Here is a 23814-nt window from a genome sequence, read left to right as displayed (position 1 = left end):
TAACCCAGCAAGAAGAATATGGTTATTTTTAAGACCCAATACATGGTTTCACAATCGGTTCAAACAGCACAGAAGAAAGTGGCAGCATATCCATGAGTACAGGTGTCTGAGTATGGAGCCACTTCAGCTCACAGGAGACCTTCCCATCCAGTGTGCAAGTCTGGCACAATGTATGACTTGGAAAGGGACAGACACCTATTTTTCTAAAAGTGGCATTTTGGCTGTTGTAGAAACCAGGCTGCTCTGATAAATAGCAATTCTGAAAGGAAAGTGAACCAGAGGTTTTTCTGTCAGTTTATTAAAGTCTCAAACTCTCATAGGCAAAGACAAAGGAACTCGAAATTGACAACCCAAGGATCTCAGATAAATTTGCCTGACACAGAACAAAAAGTAGGTCCACATTAATAAAGTCTTACAACAGCATATCTTAACTAACCCAGAAGCCTTGTTTAGTTTGTCTAGGATAAATAACTTACAGCCAGAATAAGAAACCCAAAGCCAGGTTTCTCCTAGTCTTCATTTGCAGTAGTTACTCCACTGCTCAGGATACAGCGATCAGATCTGTAACTGCACCTTGTCGTTTTTAATACTGAAGTTACATAAGCCTTGGAAATTATCACCTCAGCTCATTTGGTATTGACTCACCTGCATATTCAACTCCAAAGCAATGAGGGACAGTGACAAAGAGCCCCTGAACAGCAACAGTGAACTCCTACTGCCATTTACAAACCCAGGGCAGCCCATGCCCTCAGCTGTGTTAGAGCATAGCCATCTACAACCCAACTGAGAAAGAGAAGTGCTTCAAGGAACCTCTCTAGTTTAAAGTCTTCCTTAAAACTCGGCATTAAAAAAACCAAAACAAAACACTTTCTCAACTTTCTGAAAGGGATGCTATAATATTCTCAGTTTACAGGCTACTCACCTTTCTGATATAATCATGCAACTAATTAAAGTGAAAACACCCAGTCACTTATCTTTTTGCAAAGAATTGTTACTTTGCCTTTTGTGAGGTAGCCTTCCTCTGACCAAAGGAAAACAGGGTTTCACGTTTCATATTAGAAAAACAAAACAAATCCATCTGCAGGACATTTCCCTTCAAGCTTTCAAGAAAGGCCATGAAACAACAAATAAAAAAATATTAATAAATTATTAAACTATCACTGTTTAAAAGTCAGGATACTCTACAATATCAACAAAGACACCCACTCAAACAGGTAAACATGTATTTCAGAAACAGTCACCCAAACACCCCAACTCTATCACATATTGACAATTTCTCTGAAGTATTACAGAGGAAAAACTCATCTGCATTGCCTAAATAGCAATTACACACTGCCAAATCACACACATAGAACTATAATAAAAGTAGCTGTAGGTCAAATAATAGCAATGACTCAGTAAAGATAGCCTGCCTGGTCTTTATTCTCAGGGGAGGGAGGGTTTACTGGTCAAGTACTTTATGACTCACAGTACAGTATATTAGAAATTTTCTATGTATTCTTTAGAATTGAGAGATTGCCCTTGTAGCTCAGTAGGTAGCTCTCCTGTTTCTGGCCTACAAGGTCATAGCTTTAAGTCCCTGCTGAGGAAACTTAACAAGTTCCATCTATAAATAGAATGGCATTAGATGCTGTTACTCTAGCAAGGGTGGTGGCCTTTAGACAGGAAATTTTATGTTTTCATCTGTTCTGATACAAAAAAGGAACTGGACATAAAGAGGCATAGGATATTATGCTAAAGATGAATGACAAAGTGGGTTCCAAAATGCACAGTCACTTCAATTAGTGTTACACTAACAAATCTAGCATTTGATAAACTAGACAGGCTAGACAGGAATGCAAGAACAGTAATTTTCCTTCTCAATGAGAATAAGTAATTAAATAAAATTACAGACTTTACAATATTGGAGACTGAAACTTCCTAGGTACTATACAATCAAAATTCAATTTGAGACATCAAGAGGCAACCTCAACATAAAACAAATTCTGGACTATTTGATTAATAACATAATGTTTGAACAGTCACAGCACTCTCTATCTGAAGAAGTATATCCTTGAGAGACATTTATTTAATTTTCATGGATTAATACATTACATATAAATTTTTGCTCCTAATATCCATATATTTGGAGAGGTTTTTTCAGCTCTCAGAACAACCTACTTGTGAGAAATTTGAGAATAAAACCTATTTTAACACTTACCTGAGTTTATTTGTGCTTTAAACTGTAACTACCTGGCCTAAAAGGAACACAGATTAAAGCTCAGGTATCAGTTTTACTTAGTCTAGCAATGTAATTTACTGTTCAATAAAGATAAAGGCTAACTCACTACAGTGATGACAATATTCCAGCACCTGTTCCACAATCTGCACCCACATGTCCAGGAAGACAAATTCACTCCTCTGCTGGAGAAAAAGCTGCAAACAGAATAGTGCAAACAGCTCTGAGGTACAAACTCACAAACTTTGTTAATGTACACACACCAAAAGAAAAGAAACACTAGCAATAAAACAGGAGATTAGGGTGACTTTATAATGTGATTTCCTGCACCTCAAACACATTAACATTATATTCAAGGATGATGACTAATCTTGCAATGTTTTTCCACAATTTTTCAGCATAAGAGGTTATTGCCTTCCTGTAATTTATCTTCTCACCTAAGTGAAAAATCTGATTAGTTACAAGTTTTCCACAGCTAACCAAATTAAGCTAGTTGATCCTGCACTGGCAGGATGCTGGTGTACAAAATGTCTCCCTCCCTCTGGCAGGTGTAGGTTTCAGAGTAATAGTAATTGAAACTGCATGAGAGAAGATTCTCAAGAATCCCATCCTGGTCCTTTAATTCCACTATTAACATTTTGGATAATAATGTACTAGTATCCAAAGCACACACAAGGATCTTTTCTGCTCTTCAGATCCTTCTACAAACATCTGCTTTTAAGCATCAGCCTTCATCCTAAGTCTCTTTCCATGTTCTTGTATTGAAGAGTGGGCACAGACAAAAGACAACAGCCACTGTGATGCTTGCTCTGGCTCATAATCTACTTCAATTTCATTTACATCCACTGCCTCTGCTGCTGGGTGCTGCACACACTCCAATCCTACATGGTTATTTCTCAAGAAGCTTCTTTGAGCAGACATCTGTACAAACGTTTCTTCTCTCCACCAACGTTATTTCTGAGCAAAAAGTCTGCTGTGCTTCCATCCTCAGATCCAGCGAGAAAAATCCAACAGCATTAGACAGCACTAGGTCTCCAAGATGGCTTAAAGTTAGTACATGACTAATGACAACTCCATGTGTTTCCCTGCAAGAAATCTTGTGTCAATGCAGTACTTCTTCCATGGCTCATCATCTCTTCAAATCCCTTTTTTATCAGGCATTTTGTGGGGCCTTTTTGCCTCAAACTGAATACTGCATCCAAATGGGGAAAGAAAAAAAAAAAAAAAAGCTTATTCAAACATGCTTCCTTTTACTTCACATTACCAAAAGGTGAATGAAAGGTATGCACATGGAATTCCTTTCTAGAACATTGTTTGCCTCAGAGCTTAACTTCACCTGCTTTGAGAAGGGACAGTCCCCAGTCTTGCTCATTACCACAGAATGTGGTACAGCACCAAGAGGGTTGCAAAGGCCTGATGAGATGCAGCCAGGGATCATTCACTACATGTGCACTTTGTTTCTGCCTGCAGGTACAAAACTGCTGCTGTAGGGAGGAGATCTACATGAATAAGAGCTCCGAAGTAACACACAGCCAAGCAACCTCTGAAAAATCCACCTCTCCTGCAACAAAAGCATTTTTTTAATGAGGAAAAACTAATGATAAGTAATTTTGTATGTATCTCCATAAATATTACTAGCCTCCCTTCCTTTCCAAGGCACTGGGCATAGTATTGGAATGTGGAGATGTAAAATTCAAAGACAGGTAACACATGGCTTAAGACAATTACCCCTAATTTGTTTTTTTCTGTGAGCTGACATTTTGAAATTGCAACACACAATGCAAAAACAGTCTTGCAAATACAAATAATTTCACTTTTGGTGATGATTTTACTAAAAGGAGTAGAGGAATGCCATTTTTGTAACTCTGATCAGAAAAATCTCCTGTGCAGAGTCTTTTCTCAAAATCAAAACACTGTACAATATTTAACAAAAAAAAAAATTTCAAACAAACAAATCTACAAACAAAAATCCCACAAGCATTAGATTAATACACAAACACAACTTCCAGTTAATTTTGAAAGCTTTCACAATTTCTGGACTTAATATGGAGAAGTTATTGAAAACCAACTGAAAGTTTATCTGGACTATGAGCCATTGCAAATATTTTATTAAGCTTTCATTCAGTTGCTCCAACAGTAAATAAGAAGAGAAAATTTCAGTAGGAACTATCATGTACTCAATAGCATACATCAATACATCTTGACTGTGTAACACTAACAAGCTTGGTATGTGCAGAAATTTTTAAAGTTTGGTAGCTAAGCAGTGGAAGGCTTGTATTTGTAAACAGGCAACCCTTTTTTGAGGTGTCAATTACATTTAGTAACATAAAACAAAACCATAACATCTTCAAAAAATTTAACCAAAATATGTCAAAGACAATACAATTTTTTTTAATACACATACGTTTTAAAACGTCAGACATCATTTCAAGGTGAATTTTGACACATTATAAAGAAGAAACAGACTCAGATATTAGAAGTGACAGAGCCAAGCTACAGCTGCATAAACTGAGCCACTGTGATTCCCAAAGCACAGAACATGCATGCTGAAAGGATGAGATGTAAGTCATACTTTGTTCACTGAAATGCTAGAGCAGTGGAGTGTGGATAAGCGATATCCTCACATGCCTCCTTGGATTCCAGGAGCAGCAATCAGCAGGTATGGTTTCTTGTTAGAGAACATGGAGGGAAAACACATCATGCCTTAAGTATATAAAAGCCACAGATTATTAGGATACTTATATAGAAAATACATATATTTTTACAGGAAGTCAAAAAAATAAGTGAAAAAAGAGGATGTATCTTATTCAGTTAAATAACTTTATCATCACTTTGATTTTTGTGGGCAAATCAAAACACTGGAAGTATTACGAAGAGTTACCATTAACCTTCATGATGGTAAAAAAAATAAAGTCAACTTGATTTTAAATGCTGAGCAAAAATCAGCAAAAATATTGTCAAACTCAGTTTTGATTAGTGTTTTTTTCAAGTAAGAATAAACTATGCTCAACTGACATGATTCATCGCTATCAAAGCTTTAATGACAAATAGCTTTAGAAGTTAGCTAAAACCCTGAAGGAGGCAGAACCAGGGGGTGGACTAAACATTTCCAGTTTTAACAAACATAAGACTGGAGTAAAAGCAATTAAAGCTTTCTAAGAACCCATTTGCATTGGTCACACCAGTCACTTCCGTAAGACCGAAGGGGATGTTTACCTAGCTTCGTACTTCTTTCACTCTTATCACAAAGAACAAGATTTCACGGATTATCCGTTACCAAACTCCCCATCCTGCTGCTAAAAGGCAGCTGGAGCTCCTCTGCTGTGAAATCAGAGCACTTCCAGAGGAGCAAAGCAGGAGTCTCCCAGCCGTACCTGCCTGTACTCCCCCAGCACCGAGTCACCGCAAGCTGTTCACACCATCCTCTGCAGGACTGGCACACCAGGGGATGGCACAGGCCAAAACCCAATACTGCCTGCTCTACTTTGAACACTGGACATCCAACCCTAATGGGTTTTTATTAATTGAAAAGAAGTATTTGATAGCGAAGTACTTGATAGCAAAGTGCTTTTACAGACAAGCTTCCTCCCAATTTCTGTACCTTTGAAGAGACTGGATTTCATTAAAGAAACTAAAAATAAGAGAAAAATGTGGAACATATTTGCTACAAAACTAGGACTGCAGAATATCAGTGGGAAGAGAAATTCAAAAACATGAAGAGCTCTGGCTGTTTAACATCAAGTACCTTCAAAAACTTAACAGAGGCATAGCAAAGACTAAATACCGATATCTACCATTTTCCTCAGTGAAGCATTGTTTAAGTACAATTTGTAAATTTACATTTGTAACAAAGTTGCCATTTATAGTTCACCATACAAAGAAAGTAATTTTCTACAAGTACTTGTGACCAATCTGCCATAAAAGTTGAAAGGTGGTTAAAGCCATTAAACTGGGGAAGAAACACTATGATAACCTTCAAACAGCCTGCCTTCTGTCACCACAAAAAACACTGCCACCTCAGTTAAAACTGCAGCACACCTGAAGCATGGAGAACAGAACTGCCAGAAATGTTTCAAATTAAACTGTGAAACTTGGAAGATCAACAAAGCCGTCAAGTACCTTAAAGCATATGTCAGGTTACTATGGGACAGGCATAGTAACCATTATCCAGGACAAACAACCATTTCAAAATTAAATCCCCCCTTCACTTGGCCAGTAAGTAAGCAAGTATATCTGTCTGAGGTTTTCATAACTGAGTGTGACCAAAAGTAAATTATAACCCTACCTCTAAGAAACTGGGATAACATCTGTAAGTTTTCTTTTTAAGTGTATGGAGACCAACTGGTTTAGTGTAAGTATCAGTAAATTATTTTCAGTTTGTGCATTTTTATAGAAAAAAAATCTACAGAAAGCATCAAAACCCAATATTGCTCTATTGTTCAGGGGAAAACTTAATTCCCTTGTTTGCTCAGCTGAGAGAATCTACTTCATACTGCCACTAATCATGTCTAAAAATACAGACACAAACACAAACTTACCTCTCCTTTCACTTGTCCTGTTACCCTACCATGTGTGGTTGCCATGTGTTGCCTGTTTCTTTGCATATATTAAAATATAACTTTAACACATAAACAATGTTTTTATTGATTTAATGAAAACCATGTATCTCAGGAAAAGTAACAGTCTAACAAGGATATGGAAATCTGAAGGCTGAAAATCCACAGCCATTTCAAGTTGGGGGTATTGTCTCTTTTTAAATGAAGTAAAGTAGAGAATTAGCCAGGTGGAAACAGACAGTATTTCTCCTCAGCTTTATGCCATCTAAGAGCTCTCCTGTGTACCTTGTAGTGCATCCACTGATAGGCAACAGCCTTCTCCAAAAAATATCTCAGAACACAACAGTGTAATCTGTTATAGCAACTAAAAAAAACCAAATAAACCTTCTGTCCTAAAGAAAATACAGTTTAACACATCCTCAATAAAGAAAATAGGATCAAACCCTTTAGCCTAGAACTATAAAATACCTTTGGTGAGCTACCCAAAGTTTGTCTCATCATACTCAACTCCATTCCTATTAACCCACTTTCTTACCTATTGTTACTTTAATTAATACAACTTGGTTAATTCTCCAACTGCTTTCAGCAAAATTACCAACTGAACCAAGCTAAGTCAAAGCTAACAAGCCTTTCTTCAATATACTCAGGCATGCAGAGCTTGAAGTCTACAGCACAATTCCACAATGACCTGCTTCTGACTTCCTGCCTGGCATCCATGAAAAAGACCAATTCTCTGAAGGACTCTGCTTCCTGGCCGTTACCACAGGCAGTAGTAGTGCATATCACAACAGCATAAAGAGAGGGAGCAGCACTTTAAGTGCTCAAAGGTGAAAATGTGTTCCAGATCAAATCAAAATGAAAACAACGACTAAAGTTTTCATGCTTTGAAAACACAGAATCCCCAGATCACTTCCTGTTACAGCTCTTCTTACCAACATTTTATCATTCTTATCTTTTCTTAATTTCCAACAAAACCTCCTTTCCAGCTTGCTGGCATACAAGTCTCACCCTCCAGTTCCCTGCCTATTGCCCTCAAACAGGAGCAGCCTGCCCGAGTTCTTCTTAAACCACTTTCTACTGAGACTGCAGAGATTGAGTGTCCACCCACCAGGCTGAAAACTGACAGCTGGTTTCAGGGCCCTGGTTCCCAAAGATATACAGTCCATCAGGAACTTGGACTAAATGCTTGTAAAAGGCAACAAAAACTTCATCCTCTCAGGATCTGCAAAGTTTAAGGATTTACAAAGCCAGCAGATTTCTACTTTCATTTCTTTTATTAACACATTCCATTCCTCCTTCATGAAATTAAACAAATAAACTGCCATGCACTGCTGGCAAAAGAAAATGACACATCATTACTGCAAATTTCCAAAAACCCAGTTTGTTTTTAAGTCTTCAGTACAAGGCTAACGAAGAAAGGTGTACCTGTTCGATAGCAGAAGATGAGAATTGTCTTGGCTGGAAAAACCCAAGACCTGAAGGTTTTGAACTGAATGGTGCAAGTTAAATTGTAATGGACATTTGCTCCACAGTTATTAATCACAGTACAACAATGCTGTCCTTAAGCTAGAGAAAACAGGTAAGTAAGTTTACATACGCATCAGATGAAAGATCCCATCACAGGCGTTAATGTGAGACAAGAAGGAATTTCCCAAGCCTTGTCCAGTGTGGGCTCCTTTCACCAGGCCAGCAATATCCACCACATTCAGAAATGCTGGAATTTTGCTGAAATATAAAAGTTAGAAGTTTCATTACTAAAGCATATTAGCCAAAATTTTTGGCACAGAAATAAATTCAGAACATGAAAATTCAACACTTCTTTTCTGGAACAAGTTAAACATCACAGTATGGAATGCATAAGACAAACTTGCCCCAATCCCACATAAAATATCCATTCTCTAATTTCTCTGTAAATATTTATGTAAAATTAAGTAAACTAGTTTTGAAGTGTAGAATCATACAACCAACTATACAATAATCAAGCAGGCCTGGAAGACTGAGGCATAAATATGTCAAGTGTAATGCAGTTCTCACAAAATCAAAGGGATAAAACACAAAAGGCCACTGCATTCTGCTACTGCACACCTCTAAGGTTACCACCTAGTTCAGTAGGTTATGCAACTTTCTCAAAAGAGCACTTTTTTTTAATACAGTGCTGATTAAAATTAAAATAGCAGTGCTCAGGGTTATGCAAACAATTTGGAAAAAAAAGGAGGTAAGTTAAGATGGCATTATAATATAAACAGCTGTGATGTTTACAACCATAATGAACAGCAAAGGGTTAAGCAGACATGTTCACACGACATTTTATACAGCAACAACAGAACAGTCATTAAGCACAAATTAGCTGACAGAAAAAAGCTTTTAAAGTTATGGGAAGTTTATAAACTGCAAACCTTCTATCCTCCACAAACTCTCAACTTGTTAAAAAACAAACAAATAACTTAATGGACATTAAACTTTTCATGTACACTCTAAACCAATTACTTCTCAAAATCCAGCTGAGCCAGGAAAAATCCCAAGAAACCACTAAAACTTTGTGATAAGGTGTTGACTAAAAGCACCTTCGTATGCTCTATGCAAAGAACATCATCATCATGAACAGTGGCAGAACCACACTGAAATGCTGCAAATCTTTCACCTGCAAAAGACCAGAAACTGCACACCACAGCCTCAAGATCTCCAGCTTGATGGCTCCAAAATAAATAGCTGGAAGAGTAGTTCATTCCCAAACACTTCATCACATATTTCATTAGCACTATGCTAAGATTAATAAAGCATCTCACTATTTTAGTGGCAATAAGTATAGCAACAAACACTCAAACCCACAGCTTTCACACCCCCCTGGAGAGGGGCGTGACCACCCTGAAGCCAGCATGAGCAAAAAGCTGATTTGGAAAGCAAGAGTGTTCCGTTCTATGGTGAGTGTTCTTCAACACAGATTCAAATGCAGAGATAAAAATTCTGTGGTCCACCTTAAGATGCTTTTTCCAAAGACCTACCTTTGCAGGGCTGCCCACAGACAAAAACAACCTCTAAGGCGGGAATGAGGGCTAGGGATGACCTAGCCAGTAATCTTCTAGGCAGTATTACACTTCTGAAACCTTTACTGTCCACAGCTCAAACTGAGCTTTATTTTTATTAGTGTAACAATTCGATGATAAATACATTTTTTCAAGTACTGAAATATTTGACAACATGACTGCTGTCAAATCTGTAGCAGCAGGAAACTCCACCAGCAGGAAAATCACCCTTCTCATCACAGTGCCTGGTATGGCAGCTATAGCCCAGACAGAAAAAAAAAAGCAGTTACAGAAATCTATGGATCATTGTCTCTGCTCTGAGTAACTGACTTAGGTAGAACAAAACACAATTCAACTTTTTTTTCTTTGGTGCTATCCCACTTCCATTTGACTGCAAATAAATCAGCAGATGTGCTTCCCCACTTCAAATTAACTCTCTAATTTGGGGTGAGATGATTCACTAGAATCTGTTTAAGTAAGGAACATCAATTATTTCTGGAAGGGTGGTGACCTGAAGGTTTTGTTTTCAATCTTGCTCTAACACTTTCAAATAAAAATTATTTCTTTCAAGTAAAATAATTTCACAATACAAGATCTGGACAAAGTCTTTCTTTACCAAGGTGAAGTTCAAAGTGTCACTAAACCTGTCAGGTATAATAGATTAGGAACATAGTAACATGTTTTATGTAATTAATAGCTTTGTGACGTACTTAGAAGCAATTATATACCAGAATACACAGTATGTTACTTAAATTCAGGTAATACAATAGTGACTTTAAACTTCACTAAGCCCATGAAAAGAAAGGCCCATCCCTGGGAAGACAGATATTGTGTGCTGCAAGTTAATGCTGTAGAATGCAGTCAAAAGAACATGAATATAAGTGCACTCTGAAGTAAACGAATTTTGTAAATTTCACATTTTTGTCCCACTATAGTTTTTTAACTACCAGTGCACAAACTCAGAACAAATCCTTATTTAAGACATTACCAAGAGTAACTCATATTCTGAAAACAGAAGCCGGTAAATATTAATGCATTAACCCAGTAGCTCCTTTTGCCTGATACAAACAGAACATACTTCAGAGGAAACAGAGGGCAACATCCAGTCCTTGCTGTTTGATGCCTAACCACTCACGAAGAAGCAAGACAGAAAAATGCCACTCTTTAAAGCACTTCTCCATTGTCATTTTAAACTGTGTTTTAAGGAAAACAAAGGTGGTGTAAGAAATGTTCTATGCTCCCCTCTCACCTTTCTGGTAGGATTAGCCTCCTCTGGCCAGCCATCAGAACAATTCACACTTTCACTACAAAGACACCACATTAAAGCAAGACAGATACCTTCATATGCGGATGGCCACTCTATCACCAGAATCAACCTCATTTGCTACACAATGGAAAGAAAACCCCAGCGCATTTCTTTCACAGTTGAGTAATACAAGCAAGAGACCTTTGAAGTGTGTGGGTTTCCAGAGCGCTTTCTCACCTTCACTTCGGGTACCACAAAGCTCACATTCCAGGCAAATGAAAACTATCCCCACTGGCAGATACCTTCCCGGGTCTAAATCTCTGTTTCATGGCAGAAAGATGAATACACAGAAAAGCAGAAAAAGGCACAAGCTAGTCACACTTCCCTCTATTTTGAAGGACAAAGAGTAAACATTATGAAACTAAATAAACAGAGAACACTGCACAGAATGAGGGGAAGTACCGTATATCTTGAATATGGTTTATTGAAGACTTAACTGCATTTTCCTTTTTTTTTCTCCTCCTCTAAACAAATTAATTTCCATTTCTTAAGATTCGTTAGTCAGCATTAGCATAATGTCACTGAGCCTCAAATGATCATCAGGAACAGGTGGCATCAACTGATCATTTGTACAAATCACTGCAACACCAATCTACCATAAAGCATGTCACAAGGATTTATAACATGAAACAGAACACCAAATGCAGAAGTGTATCTATATTTTAACCACAGGTATAATGCTTGAGCAGGGATTTTCTACCTCACTTTGAAAAGCAGTAGCATTGAGTTTGGGTTAGTGGTACACCTTCACTGCATGAGCAACCACGCAGTAAAGAGCACAAGACTCACTGGCCCAGACAAAGTACAGTGTCGCAGTCTGGTGGTTAGGGCATCTTCAGGAATAAAAGGCTTATGCATCCACAGGGTTACATATCTCACAGAAAAGAAATTCTTCCTTTCTGAAAAGTCATACAACTCAGGAGTCATCTGTTGCCATTCACAAATGACCTGAAGTAAAAGCGGCAACACAGAAAGAGAACATGTATACTGTGACAATCTCTTTGAGAGCCATTCAACTCTCAGTCTGTCCTCACTGCTATTTCTGGCTCATTTCCAAACAGAACATTTGGAACTCCCTCTTACAGGAGGCTGTACTCCCTATTTCAGCTCCCACAATCATTCTTACAAGCAGTTTTGACCAATGTAAGCAAAATCCCTCACTGGGCAGTTAAAGGAATCTGCTTCCAAAGAACTAGATCCTTCAGATGAACTATGGTCATTTCTATGCAAGAATGATTTCATTAATAGCATTTTATCCATGGTACTGACAAACAAGACTTGAACCTAATGGCATATGAACCAGAAGTGAAAAATCTGTTAATTAAATTACACTTATATGAATTATAACAAGGTAAGAGATTCAATGTGGATTACAACACATACTCCGTGTCCTGTACATACCAAACACCTGCATTCTCAAACTATTCAGTAAGTTATTACAACAACAAAATACAACTTATTAAATTTTGCCTTCTTCTATCAGGCAGAAAAGATGGCTCAAGTCACCATTACTTAAGATTTTTCATTCACCGCTGGCAAATAAGCAATGCTAGAACACACACCACAGCCCAGGTGATTTACACAGGCTCAGAACAAACTGAAGAGCAGGCAAACTCAGTAACACCTAAGGAAAAAGAACATTAACAACAGGCTATAGTTACCAATTTCCAGTAATTTTCTGTTAAAAAACTGGATTCTTTTACAGATGCTGATATGTTAGAGTTCCAGCCTGCTAAGTTATTGATCTCTCACTTTGAAACTACAGATGGTTTCCATTTACATAAATGCTCTTCTTAAACACAGACTTAGTCCTACATGATGTCCCTCAGAAAGACCAACTGCTGATCTTGTTTCTACAAAATGCTTTCCAGCAACAGACTACATAATTTTGACTTTAAAACTTTATCATGCTATTCTACCATGAGTTCAAGAGAACTTCCATTAAATATTGCAGAGGACTTTCATGATCTGTACAGCAATGGGATTTTCTCAGATTTAGTTCAGTAACCATCACTTGAGCACTAAAGATCTAAATGAATGAATTTTAGCAATCCGCAGTGCAACAAAATAAAGCAATCTGCTGACAAAAAAGACAGAGATCCTGAAGTATAATGGACAGTGCTAGAGTTGAAGAGGGGTAGTTGTAATTTAGATATTATCCTCCTTTGAGATAACCAAAATTACTTTAAGTTTAAAAAGGATATCCAAGACAGATTAAAAATTGTCTAGGTGGAATAGAAACATTTGTGGTTGCAATAAGCTTTGTGTTTCTGAACACATGTGCAAGGCAACTCACAGGTGCAAACAAGGAATGAAACAAATACAACTTTTTAAGTAGTTTGATTCATCCCTTCTCTTGACACACTCCTGCTTATAATCTCATTTGATTTTTTAAAATCACCTTTTTATTAATATTTTCAGACAGGCTGCTTCCTATCAGCCAATGCAGTCATTGGTGTAATTACTTACAGTTAGGCTGTAGGTTAATTACCTTAGGTTTAAAGTGCTTCTTCCTGAGTATTTCTTTTAGTTAGTCATGTAGCTTAAAGCAGAAAAAAATGCAAGTAATTGCAGTGAGGAGACAATTGGGGCACAAAATAAATGAAATAAAGAGGAAATTGCAGTTTCCTCTACCACTTTAGTGGAAATCATTTTGAGGCTGGACTCCAGCGTCACCTGAGGCACAGCACACTGTGGCAACAGGCTGGGGGACCTATGGGCTAAGAGTGGTGGGCACACACACCCAGAGGCTTTTAAGCTATTTGTGAGTAAGGACACAAATCACTGTTCAAATTAGATGAGTTTGACATACTTACACGAAAAAAATAGTTCTAATTTTAAGGTGATTAAGCAGCATTTTAATTAAATTTGGAACAAAAAACATGCAAGAAATTAGCTTCATTAAAGCTACACATGCACACAATGTAACAAATGAGTTTTCACTGAATAGTGCATGAAATTTAAAACAAACAAGTAATTTAAATCCATAATAAAGTTAGTAACATAATATAAACAAATACCTTAAAGAAACATTTGTGTAAAGAATTGTGTTTAATGTATTAAGATTTGCTTTTTAGTGTCCACAGTTTCATTCACACCAAGCAAGCAGTAGTGACACTAAAGCTCAAAGAAATCATCTATATCATTTGGCAGCAACACAGCAGTTTTTAAGTTCTTAGAGCCCACCTTCTGTGTACAGTCTATATCATTCAACTTATTTATTGTCAACAGTCACATACATCTCACTGCTGCAGAAAGAAAAAAAGCACAGGTTACAAGTTCTGACAGTGTAGGTCAATCTATTAAGTACAGATTTACCCAAAGATAATAGTCTCTAAATTTTTGCCTCTGCGATTTCATTTACAAATATTTACATTTTCAATTAATACCAGTCAGCTTTTGGCATGTGCTAACAAGTAACAGCTCACCAGTCCCAACCAAGCTGAGGCTCTCCTTTTTGGACAGAGGAATGGATCTTCAAGCAACAAACAGTACCTGAAGATACCAACTCTTCCTCCAATGGCAAAACAGCCACTCATACCAGCAATGCCCCTGTCAATGGAGTCAGTCTTGCTACAGCAGAGCAATCCCAGCTGAGTGGGACAAACAGCCCTGCCCCTGTCCCCTCTCCTGGCCCACAGCAGGCACTAAGGCAAGATCACTTTGTTCTGCCACACACTATTTCAGTTAAGATCAAATCACCCCTTTTTCTTTTCCCCATCCCCCAACAATGACTGCAGTTCTGTGAAGACTAAGTGTAACATATGGGAAATAAAACCCCGAATGCTTTAGATTTTGAAAGACAAAATCTTGAGGCTAGACAAGAGTCCAATTTAAAGAGAATTCATGTTTATAAACATTCTGTGTGCACAGATGGATTACATCTACTAATCCAAACAAGGAGAAAATTACCACAGAACATATTACATAAAGATGAAGAACAAAATCAAGACTATACAGAGAAATTAAGACATTCAAATTACAATTCAGTAGCCTGTCTTTGTGACTACAGCCTTCTTTTCCTCAGTTAGTCTCAGGCAGACAAGCATAAACAGCCCAGTAAGTTACCTCAGTAAAGTGTCTTACTGGACTATCACTAATTATCTCTGCTTTATTACTGTTACAGTGAAATACAAAAATCATATAAGCAGCATAAGTGAACTCGGGAGCTGCAACTATCCACTAATGCCCACATCCATTAACTTTAAGTAACAACGTCTGTAGGAAGTCAAAAGACCATTCAAATAAAAGCTGATTATCCATCTTATTATCAAACTCAGTATATTTACTGAATACAGATTCAGAAAATATACTAATTTCATTAATATTTTAGAGTGATGAGAGGGGATGGAGGGAAGGAGAATTTGCTAGTCAGAGAACACACATACAAGTATTTACAATCTTAGCACTATCTGTAAAGATAGATGGCCAAAGGCAGGGTGAGGGGAGAGGTAATAATCTCTTTGTCACTTCAACTATTAATTTGGGAGTAGCCATTCATAGCTAAGTGAGAAGAAAAAGGGATTAGTGACACAGCCAAAGCAATACTAATAATACGAGTCAGAAAAAAAAACTGCCAACAAAACTTAAAAGCCACATCAGTATCTCTGCACTGTCAACAACCTGAAAGCTCTGTCTAATTCAGTAGTTTTGTTTTTAAAATCATGCAGTAACCATCATGCTAAATGTTGACTTGAGCAGGAAAAACAACCTAACATGTTATAACAACCCACCTAAACAAACAGCTTCATATTAATGCAGTTATTTAAAAACTGCACAATAGTTACAGATTGAAACAGCTTGCTTAGACTTGAAAATTATGTCAGAAAAGGGATTTTTGATTAGCAACTAATCAATCTTTTTTAACTGTGGGTAAGATCTGGCTTTAAAACTGAGGCCCAAGGGTTGAAAAAAAAGCACACACGTGCATGCTAGTTTGCCCTATGATTTATGTACACTCACTTGATTCAAGATACCTCTGCAAGTAACTGCAAACTAAAATTAGTAAGTAACAAGTCCCTATTTAAGTTTCTGTTTTCTGAAAGCACCTTAAATTTCGCTGTTCGAGCAAAAAAAAAAAAATGTTGCCACACTGAACATACACAGCAGATTACAGTCAATGGCAAAAAACCATTATGTGACCAAATTAATACACTCTCACAATAATGAAAGAATCAGAAGAGATATAGTGTAGGAACATCCTTGGATATACCACAGAACAAGGAGCAGAGTCTATTAGACGGAGAGAAAATTTGGGACAAAAAAAGACTGCCCATAAAACTTATTGCCAAATAACTGAGGATGCAGGGATAATGACAGATATTTGTTTAGCCACCTATCGCACATACAATATTCTGAATGCTTCAAAGTACAGGGTGGAAATCTTTCAAATGAGCAACCTTATGACAAGTTAGATATGTCCACTGTTCATTTCCCAAATCTCTTCAGAAGATCTTCCAAGTGACCTGGGAGCAACCATCTTCGAAGACAGGAACACCAAGCACCAAATGGTGCTGAGCAATGACTGAGAGCTCCTACATTTATCATTCTTATACAATAAAGGTCATATCAGGGGCATGGGAAAGGTATAATCCAGGTAGACATATAATTTCCCACTCTAAAACAAATGTAAGTAACAAATTTCTAGACATTACAGTTGCATTAAACTCTTATGAAAAGTTTTGGTTCAGTAACACTACTTCAGCTGCCTAACTGAAGAAAAATATTAAGAATTACCTCGGAGGTTTGTGATACTGGCAAAGGAAGTCAAATCTGTCATCTGGCACAGGTACTCGACTCTCGTTTGGATCAATAGTACAGAAGGGAAAATTCTCCGCTGCCGCTTGACTCTTTGTTAACACATTGAAAAATGTTGATTTCCTATAAATGACAAACAAACATGCTTAAAGTCATTCAATTTAGCACCATTTAAAAGTACTGGATTAAACCACATCTTATTCTAATCCGAAGTGATACTGAGCTTTCCATTTACTTCAACAGCAGTGACCATTCCCCTGATTCTAGCAGAAGATACATGCATCTGGAATGCCCCACTGAAACCCAGTGATATTTACCTCTCTTCCCTTTAAAATTCCCCTACTAAGTAAGTATATTGCACACATGTTAGCAAAAAAAAAAAAATAAATAAGTTAAGTCAAAAGCAGCCCTACTGGCTATTTCTCATTCTCTTCAAGTGAGACACCTGTAAGGACGCTTGAAACTTTTTTTAACAAGTTTTGCCATGACTCACCCTTTCCACAAGTACATTGTTCCTGCAGATTTATTTACATTGTAATGCAATTTCAGTATCTAAGCAATAAAAGTCAACAATGAAAAGAGGAAAAAAAAAAGTGGCACAGAAAACAAACCACATCAGTTAATCAATTACTTAATTAAATATATAATAATCTTTTGTGCATATAAAGATACAGTTACATCTTTCCAAACTATTTTCATCCTTGTTAAACATCAGGAGAAACAAGCCTACAAGTACTTTACCAGGGAGGAAAAAATAACACTTTCCCTTAAACCAAGTACCAGATTACTTTGACAGCTGGCGTTTATTAAGCCAGAAGAGCAATTCTTGATTTATGAACTCCCAAATCTTCTACAATAAATATTCAGGTTGTTGTGTTTTTCAGAGCTGCTCTGCATACAGTCAACATGCTCAAAAGTCACCAACAATTTTCTCTGAAAGTTACATCATAACATAATTGAAAATGCTATTTATCCCCATTGACATGCAGTACAATGCTACAGCTAATTATTTCCTTTGACTACATCTTAGCTACACCTTGAAAAATAAAATAAATTATAATGAAAACATAAGAAAGCAATGCTTCCAACTTTAATACAGGCACAAAAGTTTGTACTCTAATTTGTTAAAGATTTAAAGATTGAGAATGCTGAGATCTTTTCTTAGTAAATAGGATACACAAATTAATATCAAAAAGTTTCACATATATATATATATCCTCCAGTTAGTCAATTCATCCTCCTTTTCAAGTACAGCTTCCGTGAGGAGCCATAACAACTATAACAACTACAGATGAGAAGCATGACAGAAGTCAATTATTAACATTCCATCATCTCTTCCAAACTGTCACTTAGGCTTGTCTCACTACAAACTCTGAAGAACTTTCAAGAAAGAAAGTCCTCTTCACTGCTAACGACACAGAGTAATTAATTCTGTGCACATCATGCCAAAATATAGAAGGAACTTGTTGCACACGTGTGCCTAAGTATTTGCATGAAAACATGCATGACACATACGCAACAGTCGAAGTAAGGAAATGCAAAGGACACACTGTTTTATAAAACTCAGCAATTACTAAGACTTTTCCTTTCTTTGAACTCTTCATTATCATCTTGTCCAGACTCGTACACAGCTGTCTATCGCTGCCAGTTTTGAGTCGCTCCACCTACAAGTATTTCCAGCTAAAGATGGAAGTCCATCACTGAGGAGTAAGACTTGTGTCCTCAGCTGGTACCCGCACCTGTCTGCACCCCGAGAGCGCCTCGGGTCCTGCCCGGCGCAGGGGCAACCGCGGGGAGAGCGAGGAGCCCCCCCCGCCCGCCCCCAACACCTACCCCACGTTCGGCAGCCCGACGATCCCGATCTTCAGGGACGTCCCGAACCTTCCGATAATCGGGTGCGACTTAACCCCGTCGCCTCCCTTTTTCGGGGGCATCTGAAAGCACAGAGGAGGGCACACTGAGCTCCCCGCGACACCCCCGCGCACCCCCCACTCCCCGTCCCCTCCCGGCACGGCGCAGCGGCCCAGCCGGGGCCTCCGCCTCCAGGAAGCCGAGAACAGACACCCGCGCGGCGGCAGCCGGGGACGCGGCCGGGGCCGTGCGGGGCTCCGCGGGGCCGGCCGGGGCCGGACAGGGCCAGGCCGGACAGGGCCAGGCCGGGCGGACGGAGGTCCCGGCTCACCTCGGCGCGGAGCCGCCTCGGAGCAGCAGCGCCAGCGGGCCTCGCACGCGGAGGCGCCGGCGGAAGGGGCGGGGCCCCCGGGGGAAAGGTCGCGCGGGGCGGGAGGGGCGGAGAGCCCGCCCCCCGGCAGTGACAGCGCGGCCCGCCCGGCCCGGCCCGGCCGAGCACGGAACCCCCCAGCACCCGCAAGAACGCTGCTCGCAAATGCCGGCGCAAATCACAGAATCAGTGAGGTGGGAAAAGACCTCTGAGATCATCCAGTCCAACCTATGACTGAACACCACCCTGTCAACTAGACCATGGTATTGAGTGCCACATCCAAGTCTTTCCTTAAACACCTCCAGGGACAGTGACTCCACCACCTCCCTGGGCAGCCCATTCCAATGCTTAATCAACCTTTCTGTGAAGAAATTCCTCCCAATATCCAGCCTAAACCTCCCCTGGCACAGCTGAAGAAGACCACGTCCTCTAATCCTGTCCCTGGGTATCTGGGAGACGAGGCTGAGCCCCGCCTGGCTACACCCTCCTTCCAGCGAGGTGTGAGGAGTGGTGAGGTCACCCCCGAGCCTCCTCTTCTCCAGCCCAAGGTCCCGGTGTGCTGTTTGCCAACCCATCAATCCGGCACCAGAGCGGGAAGCACTGGAAATGTGAAATACCCAATGCGCAGGGAAGTGCCATAGGCTTTTTGGGTTCAAAGGAGCGCTGGTGCTTAGGCACACCGCTACACTTTTGTGCATGCTTGTCTAGGTAAAAAGGTGTATGGCCAGGAGGACACTCTTGTAAATGCATTGTGATTGATTTATAACAATTTACATGGCAAATTAATAAAATAATCTAGGAATAAAATAGAAAGGTTATGAAGAACAGATGAAACATTTAGAATCTATGAAAAATTAATTGCAGAAAATGTTACAGAAGTCAGATCAGGACTCTTCAAAAAATTAGACATTTTCTTTAACTTAGGCTCTGCTTCTTTGAACCATTAAAGGCAGGCACCATCAAGTGTTGCCTGCTAAGAAAATTGAAGGAGAGAAGGCAGTAAAAACCATTCTTATAGCATGCCCTATTTTAAGTCCATAAGATAAAATTCTCAAAACTTGAAAAACACCAGAGTGAAGGAGTCAAGGTGAGAATATCATCAGATATATGTCATCTCAATCACAGGAAAAGGAGTATTTTTAATTTTTTTTTAAGAAAGGACACTTTTACTAAGCCTAATTTGAAATTACACATTTTAAAAGGTCTGTTACAATGCTTATATTTCAGTGACATGAGATTTTTGCAACAATAATATTGAGGAAGAGAATGCTGTATCTGTGCAGAGTTTTTGTATTTATATAGTGATAATAACAGTTCTTGTTGGTAATATATATATGTGGTCTTTCTGCTGTCTTAAAATCTATCACTATACAATTAAAAGGGGAAAAAAAGCATATCTAGTTCAGATTCAGATAGATTTACTTAGTTGTTGAATAAAGCTAATGTATTACTACACCAAACATTCCATAAAATTGAAATTAACGAAAATTATTTATAAATAAATTCAGCGCAGCCCCTGCATCTTTCACATCTGTAAATTTACAATCTTTAGTAACCAAATTTAGTTTCCTTTTCAGGAACAAAATAAAAACATCATAGTTTGCCATCCTTCTCAATTTGAAGACACTTTACTTGTCCTGAAAGAAGCGCTTTGCAAGACTATTTCACAGCAATAGTACGGGATGGATTTGCCTAGCTCTATTAATAAGGCCACAAACTTTCAGAAAGACTACTTTTGGAGAGCTTGTCTGCTTACTAAATTTTCCCACAATCCAAACATTTTGTCAGACAAATTTGTTATCCAATCTAGGCACAAACACTCTCAGTAGATGAACTTTTTGTCTTCTTAAAATAAAAATATTTAACTTACCAGTTTGCAAACACAATACAGGCATAAGGCATAAATAGTTTGATACATGAAGTAAAGGAGTGTATGTGTGTGTGTTTGTGTATATACACATACACAAATAATAAAGTCTACTATGAGTATAATTTTGATTTCAGCTGGTGAGGAGAACAGCTGAGCTGAAAGAGAAAAAGAAATTAAAATCCTGCCTACTTTTGTTGCTGTACTTCAATGTGACTACATATGGTACCAAAGTCATGATATGTGTACAAAAACGTGCAAGTTTGAATATAAGGTTTTAATTTATGCTCTTCCCTTGGTGTACTGTAATAACGGCTCCCTTCTCCCCTTCCCTCCCCCCTCTCCCTATATAGGGAATATATAGAGGAATATATAGTTCCTATATCTAACTTACTGTTAGCACAGCCACTTCACTAAATGCAGGTAGAGGACTTCAAAGCATTTGATTCCTTCGGCTAGAAATTGACTCATGGCCATGTAACACTTCATCTTACATGCTTTTGATTTCAAGTTGCTTTTAAAGTCAAGGTTTGCCTTATTTGGCTGAATTTTCTATCCAAATCTGTCATAATGCTGAAAACCTCATTTTAAACTGGCATACATAGTTTAAACCATAATGACCATATCACATACAAAATGTGTTTTATAAGTTTAACAGAAAAAACCCCACAAACATCTAGAACGCAATCATCTCAATGTCAACTCTCCAACACTGAAGTACTGCACAAATACAGCTTATTTTACAGCTGGATCATGTGCAGAAGCCAAACAGCCCTGGAGCAACTTTGCCTGATTAAAAGCAATGTTTAAGGGACAGTAATAAAACAGTTTGTTGTTTTGGCCACCAACAGTCTTTGGTTTCTGCTGCCCAGAACATATATTTACAGCAAAGTCACCATTAACTGCAAAAATAAGCGGTTTTGTAGGACTGAAAAAATAAAGACAGAGCCCCTGATCCTTGCTGTGACCAGGTAATATTCAATGCAGCCCAGGGGGTGAGAAGAACACAGCTGCTTTTGTACACCCCAGCTTGGAATTACCCAGGTTCCTGCCACATGAAGGGAGCCAGATGACTCTCAGTAATAAATACACTCAGTACTAAAAAGAAACACTACTCAAGGGCATGGTCTAAACTAAATGGTGTTCATTGAGTTCTGTGAAGTTTAATGGTAGTCATCACACAGCTGAACTGTGCTTGAATACAATATTTTTAAACATTATATTTGGTAGGGCTCACTAGTGTTTGTTCTTCTAGCTGTGGATTTGACTGACTTAATAGAGAATCTAAACTTACTCCATTCTTTATACACTTATGTTCATACTACCCTTTGCATTTTATATTTATACATTTTCATTCTTTTGTATTGTGATAACTGTCCTTGTTTTAAGGGTAGTATCTAGAAGCATCTAGTGCTAGTGCAGAACAGTCTGTTCTGCCACATATTCTAGGCTGACAAAGTCTGGGATGCTACAGAAAGGAGGTGAGAGATGCTTTATGCCACCATAGCAGTTCTGACCATCTTTGGAGCTGCACTGTTCTGCCACATATTATTAATATTTATATATCATAACTTGGGAAATATCAGTTGAATTTCATAACTTTAACATGGGCAATGTCACTAACAGGCATAATGCATACTGAGATGTTCATAGTGGGAATACTGAAAGAGATTCACTCACAAGAAGAGAGAAAGCCAAGAAGAGAGAGGTTCTATGGTAGGACAAATTAGCAGTGAATTAATAAAATTTCAGTTCAAGAATGACAGGTCTACTTTAAACATTTCAGTACCTTAGCAAAATGAGAGTACCAGTATAAAATAAAAATATTTTTATGATTAATACTAATAAAAACAGAGAAAAAGTTAAATTAGGACTGATCATGAGGTGAGCAATACTAAGGCTTTTTTAGGCCTCCAAGAGGCTAGGACCATTCTAGCACGACCTCTTTTTTCCAAAGAATAAACCATATGACATGAAAGAACTGTTAAAAGAAAATGAATGGTAGTGCTCTAAGAAAAAGATGTAGATTTCACTTTATTTAGTGTTTTAGCTGGTAGCACCGAATCATGTATTAATCAACTTGCTTGATAGCTGAACAACAAACTGTGAAAAGAAATGTAAGTATTAAATACTTCTCATGCCTTGAAGGGTATTATGGAGCACAAAAGAAGATCCTCTAATTTATAAATAGGGAGACTTCTGTCTCTGAATTTGGATTATACCTGTGTACTGTAAAAAAAGAACACCAACAAAAATTCAAAACTAGCCCACCCTGCAAGAATGCTGACTAGCAATAAACCCACAGAAGGACTTATTCTCGAGCAGTTTTTGCAGTATTTGAGCAATGTTCATCAGCCTGGGAGACACCGGCAAGTAAGAAACCTTAGAGAAAACAAAATTACTTTCCTATAAATGTCTCTAAACTCTACCTGTGTGAGGTACAAGTTTGAAGTTACAACATCAAAAGCTAAAATAAGTTTTGGCATTTAATATAGATTTTTACCTGTGTGCAATTAAATGTCTTTGCAAGAACAGTAGACTCTTGCTAGCTTTCAAAGACATTTCATCTTTCTCTTCTAGGGCACAAAAATGTTTGTGATGTAACTTCTTAGGATAGATAGAAGGACTTCATTTATTGAACACAGCAGAAAAATGTATAGAGATCTGGATAGTTGAACTTAAAAACAAGATCTCAGGAAAAAAGCCACAAACCTTATTCTGGATCTAATGCAGATTCAGCAGTTATATTCTAGCCTGATAAGACACATTCTATTTTGATGGAAGAACAAAATGAGATACCTAATAAAGTATGTTAGTTAGGTGATAATGATACATTTTATACACAACATATTTGCAAAATGACTGT

The 23814-nt window shown here is 38.2% G+C and overlaps 1 protein-coding gene across 1 annotated transcript in view; it reads right to left on the bottom strand.

Annotated features, from left to right (window-relative positions):
- Positions 1-19109, bottom strand: part of OLA1 (Obg like ATPase 1) — a 94378-nt gene extending 75269 nt beyond the window's left edge. The window contains exons 1-4 of the mRNA XM_083865113.1: positions 19043-19109; positions 18694-18794; positions 16840-16983; positions 8372-8499 (exon numbers count right to left, since the gene is read on the bottom strand). Coding sequence (XP_083721239.1) covers positions 8372-8499; positions 16840-16983; positions 18694-18794 — 373 coding nt within the window. The 5' untranslated portion in view covers positions 19043-19109. The remainder of the gene's footprint in view (positions 1-8371; positions 8500-16839; positions 16984-18693; positions 18795-19042) is intronic.
- Positions 19110-23814: the final 4705 nt, after the last annotated feature.

This window comes from Zosterops lateralis (assembly GCF_965231275.1).
Source record: "Zosterops lateralis genome assembly, chromosome: 7".
Taxonomy (NCBI): Eukaryota; Metazoa; Chordata; class Aves; order Passeriformes; family Zosteropidae; genus Zosterops; species Zosterops lateralis.
This window is presented reverse-complemented; position numbering and strand designations above follow the sequence as displayed.